Source organism: Rhopalosiphum maidis, chromosome 3 (genome assembly GCF_003676215.2).
Source record: "Rhopalosiphum maidis isolate BTI-1 chromosome 3, ASM367621v3, whole genome shotgun sequence".
NCBI classification, from domain to species: domain Eukaryota; kingdom Metazoa; phylum Arthropoda; class Insecta; order Hemiptera; family Aphididae; genus Rhopalosiphum; species Rhopalosiphum maidis.
The window spans coordinates 2273093-2288045 of NC_040879.1; the positions used below are offsets into that span (position 1 = coordinate 2273093).

Consider the following 14953-nt stretch of genomic DNA (forward strand, 5'->3'; position numbering starts at 1 on the left):
CTACAAACCATGGCTAAAGAAAAGAAACACGCTACAAACAACAACATTCACGTTATCGTTTACTTTATCATAGCCGCTTATCACCGATAATGATTATAGCAATAACACGAGTCCAAATATTCTGAACATTATGTTCTCGAAATTTTGATCTGTGAAAAACATAGTTGCGTATTTTGTGTATTGTGTGTTCACCATGTTACCGTTTTTTAAAAAGATTCAAAGTTATCGTGCTTTTAGAACTCGCCCGAAGAACGCCATCGACTTGACTCGAATGTTAATTTTTTATTTTTTTCATAAACATTGAATAATAAATAACAAGAATAATAATATTGAAACTTAGCGCTATCGAGAATTTCGATAATCGTCGTTTCCAGTCGAGTCGATTATACATAGACGTCAGACTAGCCGTCTTGTTATCGCGTGTAGCTACATGTTATGTCAGGTTTGTTGTGAATTTGTGATGGAACGTCAATAATTACTGTTCGTCAGTACTCAGTAGTAACTCAACATGGCTTCTGGTATGTCATTTTGTTTTAGCTATACCTCATTATAACATTTTAATCGCATACAATGAAACTGTATTCATAACATACATCTTGTACTATGATTTTGGTTGTCGGCTGTTTTTCACTATAAGTCTTTTTTATAATACAGTCGATTTTCTATAACTCAATGCTCAAGGGAAATACAAATAAAAAATGTTTTGGGACTTCAAGTTATGACGATTTTTGATTTATCGAGTTTCGAGTTACTGTGATATGACTATAGGTACATTATTGATAAAATGAGGAAGTACTTACGTTTTGTTTTAAATTGCTTGAATATTAATTTTAAATTGGCTAGGTATTTAAAAGAAAACATAACATTAATTTCATTTCCTTAATTATTATTTTATACAAAATTATCAAAACCTATTGTAGTTTTGGAAATCAAAAGAGCAGTGAAGTAAATGTATATGATAAACAATTTGTATTGTTAGAACAATGGTTGAACAAAACCTATAATTATGTTAGATATGTAAATTAGTTTCATTATTAATTATGTAGCTTATTATATTTTTCATAGTAAACACATAAATCACTGTTCTCAATTTGTGAATCGTTATGTATATATTAGAAGGGACCAACAAATGTATTTATGTATGTATGTTTTCAAGGTAATTTTATTGTAATTAGACTGTTTATAGTACGTGTGTGATATAATATATTAGTATCATTATTTGCACTTTGATAATTAAAATGAAACTGCAACCTCTTAGTTGACTAAATACATACACATGCCATGAAGTTAAATTAATGTTTATGTACTTCACTGAAGTCTAAATAAACATTTATTCAACACATCATTTTTACTTATGCAAACATTTTAATTTACAGATTGTAAGATCTATACTGTGTATATTATCTAGTAGATATATGTTATAATTTATCTAGTAGTATTTATCAATATAAATTAATTTAATTAAATCTTGTGAATTAAATGACAAAACTAAAAATAAAAAAATTAGCAGATTTTGAAGATTTAAGTTTTTTCAATGACCTTTATAAACTTAAAATATTCTATTTTATTAAGTATTGATTAGTTCACTGTATATAAATGTTACAGTATAAATTGTCAGTATTGTTAAATTACCAAATAAATAGGTACCATATTTCAATAACATATAATGTTTTTTTTAAATATTTTAAATATATGCCTATAATGTTGTATTAATTTTAAGAGGATATCATACACACCTGTTTTGTCTTTGTCTTACAAAAGTAATACACCGCAAATTTGCATTTAGTAGAAATAATTTATCTATTATCAAACTGAAAGGTTATAATATTATCTAGGGTATCTTATAGGCTTTTATTGATATTTTAATTTTTAACTAAGTTATGAGCATTTTAAAGTTTTAATATTTTACATAACTATAACTCACTTAAAAATTAAGATATCAATAAAAGTCTATGAAATGCTCTAGATTGGCCTAAATAATAGTATTATCTTTAAGTTTAACTATAAGTAAATTGACTCTTATATTATTGTAACAGCGTTAAATTGATTCTACTGAAAGCAAATTTAGATTTACATTTGTAAGATTAAAACAACGCTATGCAGGTTGACGTCTTCTCAATAGGAACAAAGAAAAAAAAATTGTTTTATGCAAATTTTGTTTTAATAAGATTTTATATTGTAGAAAACTAAAAAACAATGCTATGCTAGTCATATAGATAAATTTATGGTAAATTTATTAAGTTTTCAATAGAGTACTGATAAATTTGAATTATTTTATTCAATACTCTATCTGTACTTGTCTAACATTTATTATATTTGTATTTTATTGGAAGTTAAGTTATAGAATATAATATTCTGATAATTAATTTAAAATAAATAAAGTTTCAGATATGGTGTACACTTTAAAAAGACAAATAAGAAATATGAATTCTAATAATATGGGTATGTAAATATTATTATTTTCTATAGTTATTGAGTTATATAAAATTGTTAACTTGATTTATAATTCTGATGATAGAATTTATTGATCTTGATGATGAAGATGCAGATGCAACCTGGGGTGGCAAGAGGACTAGATATGTATACAATTATACTTTACAGTGTACTGATTTTATTTCAGACACAGATAATTCAGATGCTACTGAAAGTATATACAGTGTTCAATCAAAAACTACAAGTAATTTTTTAGACATTATATTTTGTCAGTTTTAATATAACATATTTGTTAATTCTTAATTGTATAAACACATGGACCTTTAATTATTATTACAGTACATTAAATTAACATTTTAAATATTAAATCAATACTATGAGTTACAAAAGTAATTGTATACGTATAATATATATATATATACGTAGGTATATATATTCTTAAGATAAGTCTATTTTAACAAGTGAATAACATTTTTTTGCACTTACCTGTGACTCAGTTTATTTTTGCTGTGATTTTTTCCATCCATTTAATAATAAATTTTTACAATTAAAAAAATGTGTGCGCATATATACATAATAATTGTGATTGTATTAGCATCAGGACTAAAAACTTAATGTGCTAAAAAATAATGAAATATGTATATACATAAACACTAAAAAAGCTTTAATATGCAATATTATGTAATACAAAATATAGTTATTTAAAAAAAAAAAAATTAAACAAATTCTACCTAAATTTTGTATAGTTTTTATTTTTGGTTTGTAAATCTTGAAACATTCTTTGATTATTCATAGTTCTACAACTATTTTTTGTTTACATAGTTTTAAAATAAAGAGCCAATATACATTATTGCATTATTTATATTTTGAATTATACTATACTGATAATTGATTGCAATTTATTGGTCTGGTAAAAAGGTTTATTTTTACCATAAACTGAGTATATAAAAAAACAATTTTTATTTTATAAAAATCAACCTTTTTACTGAGTTAATAAATTGCAATCAATTGTTGGTATAGTATAATTCAAACTATAAACAATGCAGCAATGTACCTATGGCTTAATATTTTAAAATTCTTTATATCAATGATTTCCTAATAAATATGCATTAATATGCTTAAAATCTTTAAATACGCAAAATCATGTAATCTTGGCCAAATATCCAACATTAATTTTTGTATTAAATTGTATGTATTACTTCATTCATTTTTTTTTTATAATGACTCAAAATTAATTGTCTTGAGTATTGTATTATGTTTAATAAAATTTATAAATTACTTAGTACAGTTCTATTTTAATTCCAGTCTTAATTAACAGCTGTGTAACATTCTGAGCACTCATTCACTAAAAGGATAATTAAAAATTAGTGATTTTAATTTTATTGAATAATTTCTATAACAACTATTTGGATATTTAAAATAAATCTTTTCTTAGTGGAAGCAATAAGTGAAGTGGATCTTTCCTCGGATTGTGGAAGCGATTGCGTGTGTGTTGGTCAAATAAATCATACCGAGTTTGATGTGATAAGCACATCATCATCTTGCCTTAATATAGAATCAAATTCTTCAGATTCTTCAACATTAATAGATTTTAAGGTAAAATAAAAATTGATTTTTTTTTCATAATCTTTTTATAATTTTATTAAATTTCTTAGATAAGATGTATATAGAAGTCATTGTCTTAACTTACAATAATTTCTTTAGGAGTATAAAGTATGCGTATTGTTTTTGTGTTTCAATCATTATAATATAAAAAATTTATATTCAGAAGCTTTAATTTTGCTTAGTCAGCGTTAATAAAGTGAATTGACTTTTTATCAAACAAAATTTTGATTTTTAAACACAAATTTTATATATTGTATATTTTTAACACGGAAACAACAAATGCAAATTTTGTGTTTTTTTAGAACATAAAACATTCTATTTATTTATTTTTAGGTAACCAAAAATATTATAAATTGCGATAAAACTATGCTTGATGACAAAGGATATTTTCCTGATGATAGTGATGTTACTTTAACTTCTTCCAAGACAAATGTGGTGCCTCCTCCAGCATGTTTTAAAATATGCCTACAATGCAGGAAAGAAAACCCCAATCCCTACTTCCAATATTGTTTTGTTTGTTTTCGAGTAAGTATTTGTAAATCTATATATTTTTATCAATATTTTAAGTTAACTATATATTATAGTTAACACAACTTATGGATTTGTGTGTCTGTGTGTTTTGGTATGTCAGTAATACTATATAATTATTAACAATTGATAGGTATATATTTTTCATTTTTGTAGGTAACCAAATTATATTTTAGGTATTATTGGATAATAATAAAAGTTTTTATTTTTTAATCAAACACTATTTAGCAAAATATGATAATAATAATTTAAGTCTTAATTATGAAAGAAAAATAATCAGATGTGAAAAAATTAAAAAAACTACTTGGGTAAAAATATTGTATTATAGTATCACTATAAACTTGATTTATTAATAATAGTACAATATAATATTTTAAACTATATTGTTTCATATAATTCATATATATAAAAAAATATCTCAATTGCTATCATAATATTTTCTAATTTTGAACAAATAAAATTACTAATACTTCTTAATATTTATTCATAACTCCTATTAATTCAAATCCATTTATATATTATTAGTTAAATGGTTTTTCATGTTTTTTTTCTGAAACTGAATTGATAAAATTAGTATAACATGGATCTATTTTTATAAAAGAACATTTACAATTCTTTTTTTAATTTCATTTTATGAAAATAAAGACAATTAAATAAAGTGATATAGATAATTTTATAAAGTACCTAGTGTTAAAAGGTATAAAGAAAAAAATTAATTTATTAAAGCTTACTAAGCACCCTTTTATTCTTAGTAATTTGTATATTATATTAAATTACTCTATAATATTATAATATAAGTAAAAAGCTTTGTTACATGATAGTAAAATAGTGATTTGTAAAATAAAAGACTTAATATTTTGTGTTGAAAATATCACAATAATCATCCTATACTATATAGAAATTAAGTATTTATATTTATTTTTAGCACTAATGACAAGATATATTATTTAATTGTTTTAATTTTAGTTTAGAATGGATTTTTTTGGTAGTAAGCCTCGTTCTAAGACAAAAAATGTCAAACGCTTAAATGTGTCTAAGCCTAGAAACAAAGACAACTTACTCGAAGATTCTCAAAAATCCAGTCAATCAAATTCTTTACAAGATGATTCAACTCAGCCAAAAAATATTAATAATAGTATCATAAATGAAAATATTGATAACATATGTAATATATGTTTCAAAATGCCCAAAAATGGCGTTTTTAACCATGGAAAAATTGGTCATATTTATTGTTGTTATTCGTGTGCTAAAAATCTATGGAAGAAATCAAATAAATGTCCCTTATGTAACGTAAGAATTAAATTTGTGACAAAAATGATTATTGTCTAATATTTATAGTTTCTATTTTGTTTTTTTTTTATTTTTTAAATATTTTATAGTTTATTTCTAGCACTAATTTATTATTGTTTATTATTACCTAGTATAATTGTAGTTTATTTATCATTGTTTACTACTTACAGAATATAATTATATGTTATTTTTATGCTCTGTTTCATAATATAAGAGTAATCTCAGGCAGCCCCTGTATGACCTAAATAATGTATTGAGGGGTATAGTCTGATTATACTTCACAAAAATCGGTTATCTTTTGAGATTACTCTTTTATTATGAGAAAGAGTATAGAAAGTTTAGTTTATTGTTTAATTTTTTTTTTTTATTAAAATTTTGATAATTTTTCTACTTAAATATTTAATTTTTTATAACTACTGTTATTTTAAAAAATATTTTTTTTTAAATTTCCACTTTGGCTGTGTTTAATATTTTAAAATGTTTTCTATTCAACAATTGACATAATGATTAAATTCATAATAATTAATATTAAATATATTGAAAACTGTTTTAAATGAGAATTTGTCTTAAATTAATACAATTATTGGTACCGAAATAACCTTTGAAATAATTCATAAAATCACAGCTTCAAACTAAGAAACAGGTGTTAAATACTTTCCTGCAATGAAGTAGTAAGAGTGAGGATAGTGTAAATTTAAAATGTATTTTGATACCCAATCTCCAGAATAAGTTTTTAGGATCATGGTTTTTATTCATATTATAATAATTATTAAATTGTATTACTCCGTATAATATATCTTTTATATTGTTGGACGTTGGTTAAATATGATTCATTGTTAACATAGTAATCTAAAGTAGTAGTAGATTCTTCTAAATACACGGGCAAAGTTAAACGTTTTTTTTTGCTTTATTATATCACACGTTTATACTAATATTTTTTTACAACTCAATATTTCCGGAAATTAAACCTATATATTAATTTATTTGTGTTTAAAATATTGAAAAATAGTTTATTTTAATTCTAAATTGGGGTATATGTTTTTTAGTTCGGGAACGGCAACCGTAGTTATTTAATTTCGTTAGTTTAGTTAAGTTGTTAGTTGTAGTTTAATCATTTATTGACGTCTTTTCAGGCGAGTATTGTAGTATTTGTTCGAAGTGCCACCACCATGAGGAGTATAAATTGTACCTATACAATTAGTTTCTAAGACAACTATATTTAGATTTTTGTTATTTAATTATTAATTTTCTGTAGTAATATTTAACTAGTAAATTAACATTTATCAGTTTTTGTAAAAAATAAAATGAAATCTTCGAAGAAAAAAGCAAAAGAAACGGCAAAAGTTGTACTGTCTGATGATCCGGTTAAACCAGCAGATCAGTTAATTCTAAGTCAAGAAGTAAACTAAAACATATAAATGTGTATACATCGAGTAATTAATTGAAACCAATTACCTAAAGATTTTGACCAGTTAAGAAGACATTATACCCGCATGTGTTGTCTCTCTCTCTTACTAATGTAGATCATAGCAAATTTGCGTTCAGATTAACAGATTTTGTGATGTTAGCTTTAATATTAGAGTCAATTTACCCATTATCAAACTTGAAGGTAATAATATTATCTAGGGCATCTCACAAGCTTTTATTGATATCTTAATTTTTAAGTGAGTTATAGTTATGTAAAATATTAAAGCTTTAAAATGCTCGTAATTAGCTTAAAAATTAAAATATCAATAAAAGCCCTAGATAATATTATTATCTTTAAGTTTGATAATAGGTAAATAGATTCTAATATCAAAGCTAACATCACAAAATCTGTTCTGCTGAACGCAAATTTGTTATGATCTATATTAGTAAGACAGAGAAGAAAATGCGGGTATAACGTCATCTTAATACATTATTTAACACAAAACTACGTCAAAAATGTAAATAGTGCAATTATAATTTTTCATAGAAATAGTTCAGACTTTCGGGGAAAAACGATAAATTATACAATGTCTTTTGTGGTTAGAATTTAAAATATTGAAAAAAAAATCTCAAAATGTTTAACAATTATTTCTTAATTAATTATAATTAGTTAGAAAAAATAAATTAAATAGTTTCGAAGTATTCAATACAAAATTTTACCCAAGCCTATTATGTTCAGAATTATCACTTACAGAATTCTTAAGCCTTGAAACAATAAAAAAAATATAGATACCAATATATTTTAGGACTTAGATGAAGTTTATGCCAATGGACTTTTTGTTAAAGAACTACCCACACCTCATGCTAAAGTAATTTATAGCAATAAACATAAGGTATTTTTTCCAAAAAAAGAAATCACTAATAGTATAAAACTCTTCGAGTTGAAAACTACATTATTCCATTGTGAATCAGAGAATGCCATAATGCAAATTGAAAATGAACTATGTAGTAAGGACAGTGAATATTAATAATAATTTTGGATTTATTAACCATTTTTTATTTTAAAGGAAAAGCGGAAAATTTAGCCTTAGAAGAAAATGAAACAGTAGGTGAAAATACGATAGAAGAAGTAGAAGAAGAACAATATATTAATCCGTTAGTGTTAAACGAAAATGATGATGAATTACAGTCAGTTGAAGACGTTAATGAAGAGTTCATGGATGAAAATATGGAAATGGGAGAAGAAGGTGAAGAAGAGGACTTATCGATAGATCTTAAAGATGAACCTGAAGAAGAAAAAGAATCACATAAAGTAAAAAAAAAAGTATCCGAAGAGTCCTTTTTAAGTTTGCCAGTGACAAAATATTGTAGTGTGGTGAAACTTAAAAACAAATTCAATTTTTTTGACAGAGTTTCACAAACTAAAAAAATTCTTATGAGGGTAAAAATAGACAATTATATATTTTAAATATTTCAATACTATAATTGTTTGTTATATTATTTACAAAATAATTATAATTCATAGAATAAAGAAACTCAAACCCCTATAACCAAAAAATTTGAGTTTGCTGCGTTTGTATCATTATCTGATATTTATGATACTTACGAAGTCGATTATGCGATACAAAAGGAAGAAAAAGACAAAGAACTAAGAGAGAAATTGGCCGCACATATGGGAAAGAAAAAAATTAAACCTCGTAAAAAAATGCGCATTGAAAACGATGAAATTAAACATGAATTGTTGAAGGTATCTAAGATTGTTGAAAAAATCATAAGTTTAAATGATACGGATGCAATAGCACAAGGTTAAAAAATAAATTCTATTTTTAAGAAACATCTATATATTAATTATAATATTTATTATATTGTACATTTACGATTAGATTTTCGATATTATGAGGATCCGTCAGATCAATTCAGGAACAGAGGAGAAGGGACTTTAATGTTAATGTGGACCATGGTATATGAAAAAGAAAAAAAATTAATTGTTACTGATATAGCCTGGAGTCCTGATTATTTTGATATGTTTGGTATAACGCTCAGCATTCGTAAGTAACACAATTTGTACTTTGTATAATTAATTAAGAGGAAATGAACTTCAACTTAATAAATTCAAGATTCAACTTAATTTTACACAACGGCTTGAGTCTTGCTCAGTTACTGATATATTAATTTTAAAATCTGGTTTAAATGTATATATTTAAACAAGTCTAATCAATAATTTGCTTTATCTCATATATATACAATTGCTTCAATTTTTAAATCTTAAAAATAATTTACAATCTTGTGCGCAAAATAATTTTTTTATACAATATATACATCACATTAAGTATAATTATAGGTTGGTTAATATAAACAAGTAATATGAACGTCAAATTTAATTTTTAAATTTGAATTGTTAATGAAAATTGAATAGTCTTAACTAAAATAACACTCAGTGGACATGGTCACATTAATTTTTTTTTTTTTAATTATCCAAATAGAGTAATCATATTAATTTATGACTGTAATGAAAATGTTATACTTTTAAAACTTATTTAATAATATTAATTTATTATTCTTACTTAAAAATTGTTTAAATACTATTGTTTTTGTTATTTAAATTGTATAATTTATAATTCTAATTAACCAAGTATCTACCTATTCAACCTGATTTTTACTGATTTTATGCACTTTGTGTTTATTGTATTTTATTGCTCCCACTCCCTTCTTTGGACTAATATTGATAAAATAAAATAACTATTATTTTAGGGGCTAGGTCAGAAATATAATATAATATTTTTTATGTTTTTGTTGTAAGTAATTGAGAAAAAAAATTATGCTTAAAAATTATTTTCAAGATAGGTATTTTAATATATTAAAATAAAGTACAACATATATTCTAATAATAATAATACTTATCTATTTAAATATGAGTATTAATTGCATAAAAAAATAACTATTATGAGTCATGACTAATATTTAATTTAACAAGTCTCGAGTTTGTTTAAATAAAAAAATTAATATTTTCTACTACTACATTTGCAATAATAATAATATTATAATATTGTGCAATTATGATATTTTAAATCAATTCTGTCACAGTTTCATCTTTCTAGAATTTATTTATTTATACGTCAAATGAAAACCTTGTACTCTTTATTAAGTATATCGTGTGCACGGAGAAGTGTGAGATTTGGTATGATTAAAGTTTATATGGAAAACATATTTTAAAATAAAATATGGGCTAGGTAAATTGAGTCCGAAATACTGTTTTTGTGGTAAACTGAGTCCCGGATTGAAAAGATATAAGGTAAACTGAGTTCCCTGGTTATAATAGGTTTAGTTTCCAAAATAGCACATTTTCTTTTTCACTTTTACAGGTTTAGTACTATCTATTATGTTAACATAACTGGCGTGCTTAAAAATGCGCTTTTTTTATTTTTAATATTTAATATAATTTTTTACGTAATACGTTGTACATAAAAATCACAATTAATTAAATATATAATATACAAATTTAAGTTAATTTTTTTTTTATTTTCATATTTCAATATTTCTTGTCTCAAAAAAATTTTTTTTCTATTGTTATTTTTTTCATTTTAATTATCTCTTTGCTACGTATTTTTATATATGTATCTATTTGAATGTATTTAAGTAAGCAAATTGGTAATCGATAATCATTAATTAGTGACTAGTCATAGTACTCATTGAATGAAGAGACTTTTTATTTTTAAGTAGGTACGTCGTCGTTATTTATAAATTATTCTTTTGAAAAATCAGTTTACCTAGCACGTTAAAGTTTTCCGGACTCAGTTTACCTAGCCTCGGTATCTGCCCAATTATTTGGGACTCAGTTTACCACTCCCGGGCACTATTTACCCAATAAAATACAATTAAAACTTAATACCGACTTGGTACCGACCACCACGGATCCGAGACCGGTTAAGAAACGTGGATTTTGTATATTATGTGTATATATATATATATCAATTATTTACATTCAGAACAGTTTATTTTACATTATTGATATATTTTTAATAATTATCATACATGTTTGGGACACATATATATATATATATAAAGAGGTATAGTATAACAAATTTTATCCGACACCTTTAAGGTCACCAACACACGGACGTGGCCAATTCCGCTGTTGTTGTTGTTGTAGTGTTTCTCGGACCTCCGGATAACGGTCCTGGTAGATTTGGTGTGCTATTCCAAGATTTGGTTTGTGCACACTTGACAAAAAAACTGATGTCGCTACGATCACAGTCGATAAGCGGAATGACAAGATGACATATACTGTGGTAGTAGCCTTATAGGTGTATTATTATATAATACGAATACATTTTATTATCTACATTATGAGAGGGGTTGTTGTGTGTGTTTATCTTATCTTTACGGACTTTACTACGATATGTTATATAATATATATTATGACACATATACATACCGATCTTGCCGATCTTAGTGAATATTATAGGGAATAGTTTAGTCACGTTACAAACTGATTACCTACTAAGTGAATATGAGTAATATGAGCTAATGTTAATTTTACAATCAATACAGTTTTTATGATTTAATTTTGACCAATAGACGATATACTAGTAATTTAAAAAAAATTGTTATCAAATATTTGTATAGTAGGTACTACGTATGCTATATTTTAGACGTATAAGTAAAAAAAATTTTGTGTTCGTATTTATTATTATTAAATTGTGGTGTAATATATGATACATTTAGCACAGAGTGACTTACCATTTACCGACAATCCAGACATTGGTAACGTATGCTTGTGGGCTTTAAAGAATCCGTCGTACCCAGATTATGTGGCTCATACACAATCCGGAGCCATGTGTTTGAGTTTTCATCAAGATTATGGTAACATCCTTGCCGTTGGTTTGCGTGACGGCAATGTGGCCGTATACAACGTGAGCTTACTGAAAAACGAACCAGAATACTCGACAAACTTAACGCGTACCAAACTCATGGCTAGCGTAATGCAGGTACACCACATGGGTTTTTATAAAATAAGTTTTATTAACACTATTCACTAAATACAAGTGAAAGGTCTATTAACCTTAAATGTTGCTCAGGTAGTCTGGTGTAAGAATTTACCTACCGGCGAGTTAAACTTCTTCTCTGTATCCGAGGATGGTATGGTCTGCCAATGGTTATTGTTGCAAAATGAATTGAATAAAATCATTAAAATGTCTTTAGTCATAGATATGTATCCAGAAATCGAGCTTGGTGGTATCAAACAACCTTATTATGGTAATATACTTAATGCACATCCTCGCATGTTATAATGCTTTTATTTATCCTTTTTTTTTTTATGCTTACATTATATTTTTATAGCCAGGGGCACGACGATTACGTTTAATCCCGCAAATCCCCAATTATACTTAGTTGGAACGGTTGAAGGTTATATATTTAAATGTAGTACGGGATGGACTAATTATGTTCAGAGATTTAAAGCTCACGAAATGCCGGTAAACCGAATCGATTTCAACAAATTTGATTCAAATATATACCTTACGTGTAGTGAAGACTTTGTAGTTAAATTGTGGGAAGACAAATCCGAGTGAGTTAAACTTTAGTATAGTTCTAGAATTCGATCACAGTTAACACACGGCATACTGCATAGGGCATACTCTTTTGAATCCGATTATCAATTCATGACCATATGATTTTTTAGGATTCACGACAATTGAGCAAAAACTATTGAGCGTACAGCAATTGAGCGTTTCGAAAATTAAGCGTTAAGACAATTGAGTGCAATATAAACCTAAAAATGTTAGGTATTAATTTAAAAAAATAAGTTATAGCTAATAATACATTATCAGCCAAATCAGTCAAAACAAAATATCAAATAAAATATTTATATTAAAAAAATTATAATTTTATAATAATTTTAAAATAAAAAATAAGAAATTGTAAAAAACATATTATCAGTCAAAACAAAATGTATAATAATAATAAAAATAAAATAAAAAAGTAGGCATAGTATGATTTATAATAAATTATAAGTCAAGTTAAAATATTAAATATTTTGAACAATGCCTTTTAAAAACTGCTCTGTTGATCTCGAATGAAATTATTCACAGATTATCTGACAGGATATATAGGTATTCTCAGACACCACGAACGAATTCATTTCTAATTTTGTTATTTTGTGTAAAGCAGTTCTACACTTAATATAGTGAACTTTTACTCAGTCCAGTATAATATTATACAATTGAGTGCAATTGTCTTCGTTCAATTGTCTACACTCAATTGTCGGGACACCGATTTTTAATCTTATTTCGTAGTTTTATATAATTATCTTATTATTATTGGTTTTTCAACCATTTTTTGTTATTGTGAGAAATTATTGATATTATAATTTATAAATAATTTTTTTCGCTCGGAACGTTATCATATAACTGAATTTCTATACTAATATAGACATCTATATTATATATACATTCATTGTGTAATTTATGTAATGCATGCATTATACTTGTATATTATATTATATGGCTTTTTATAGATAAACATTTGTTCGTAATTTTTTTTAATTCTCGCATTTTAATTTCTGTTATCTTTCTAACCATTTTCTCTTCGATCAATACAGAGCTCCGTTGATAATCTTTGATCTACAAACGGGTTTGACAGACTTGCGTTGGTCACCGTTCTCTGGTTCAGTATTTGGTATTACTACTGTGGACTGTCGTGTCATTTTTTACGATTTGGACATAAGCACTAAAAAATCCGTTTGTGATCAGCTCATTCATCCCACAGAACAATATCGGCTGGTTCGATTAGCTTTTGACAAACGAGTACCTATGATTGTGGTTGGAAGTTCAATGTAATAATATACATCATATAATTTAATAATCACATAAGCATCTTTTTAAGAACTGTAGCCATACGTGGAGTCTTATACGTTTGTTTTACAGGTGTACTATTGCTACGTATAAATTGTCACCAAACCTTCGTACAATTATGAAATCTCCAAAGAAAGGAGTTCAAATTCCTACAGAAACATTGGAGTTTGAAAAATTACATGCAGTGTTGAATACTATCAGAGAATAAACCATTAAATCTATTTTTGTTCTGTTTTTTCTTTTAAGATTACAATAATGATTTAATATATATTTCTATTTTCATTTTCTCTATTCAATTAAATAAGTAGGAAAGCATTGACCCCACCATCTCAAAATGATAATTTTAAGAAAAGCATCGCAATTTACAGTCTAACTAACTGTATGAAACCGATTAAAATTAAAATTTAGTAGTAGGTACCAAAGTTAATTACCTAATGAGTACCTAATGATTACTAATGATTATTCTAGAATTTTCTAGTACCGCAAAGTAATTATTTTAAGTTCTTGGTGTTTTGGTCTGTTGTATATTTGTATATATAAAGTATACATACATTACCATATTTTAATATTTTATCTAACAGTTAAATAATTTATAGTTGTTGAAGTTTTAACACCTATTATAATGCTTCTCAGAATATTTTTGGATTGGTCCCTTATTTATCATAACATTTTTATGAGTAATATATGTCAACAATAGCAAATTCATTGTATAAATTATTAAAAATATTATTATTTATGAGTGAGTATAAAGATCAAAATAAGTAAGCATAAATAAATAGTATTAAAAAAAGCTGTATTAACCTAAGTCCAAGAAGTTAAAAAATATCACATATTTCCAT

At 25.3% G+C, this 14953-nt stretch overlaps 2 protein-coding genes across 3 annotated transcripts; both read left to right on the top strand.

Moving 5' to 3' along the window:
- Positions 1-105: 105 nt before the first annotated feature.
- On the top strand, positions 106-6309 carry LOC113559790 (protein Mdm4-like). 2 transcript variants are annotated; one of them, XM_026965545.1, is made up of 6 exons: positions 106-518; positions 2383-2442; positions 2519-2677; positions 3869-4029; positions 4372-4563; positions 5533-6309. In XM_026965545.1, the coding sequence occupies exons 1-6, from the start codon at positions 509-511 to the stop codon at positions 5893-5895; spliced, it is 945 nt and encodes a 314-aa protein (XP_026821346.1). In that variant the 5' UTR covers positions 106-508; the 3' UTR covers positions 5896-6309. The 2 variants fall into 2 exon arrangements, with proteins under 2 accessions (XP_026821346.1, XP_026821348.1); XM_026965547.1 differs by having other exon boundaries at positions 106-442.
- Positions 6310-8220: 1911 nt separating this feature from the next.
- Positions 8221-14322, top strand: LOC113559885 (dynein intermediate chain 1, axonemal-like). The gene is made up of 9 exons (XM_026965667.1): positions 8221-8271; positions 8331-8704; positions 8789-9068; positions 9147-9311; positions 11989-12251; positions 12342-12519; positions 12604-12829; positions 13862-14095; positions 14187-14322. Exons 1-9 carry the CDS (start codon positions 8247-8249, stop codon positions 14320-14322), a joined length of 1881 nt encoding a protein of 626 aa, XP_026821468.1. The 5' UTR covers positions 8221-8246.
- The last annotated feature ends 631 nt before the right edge of the window (positions 14323-14953 follow it).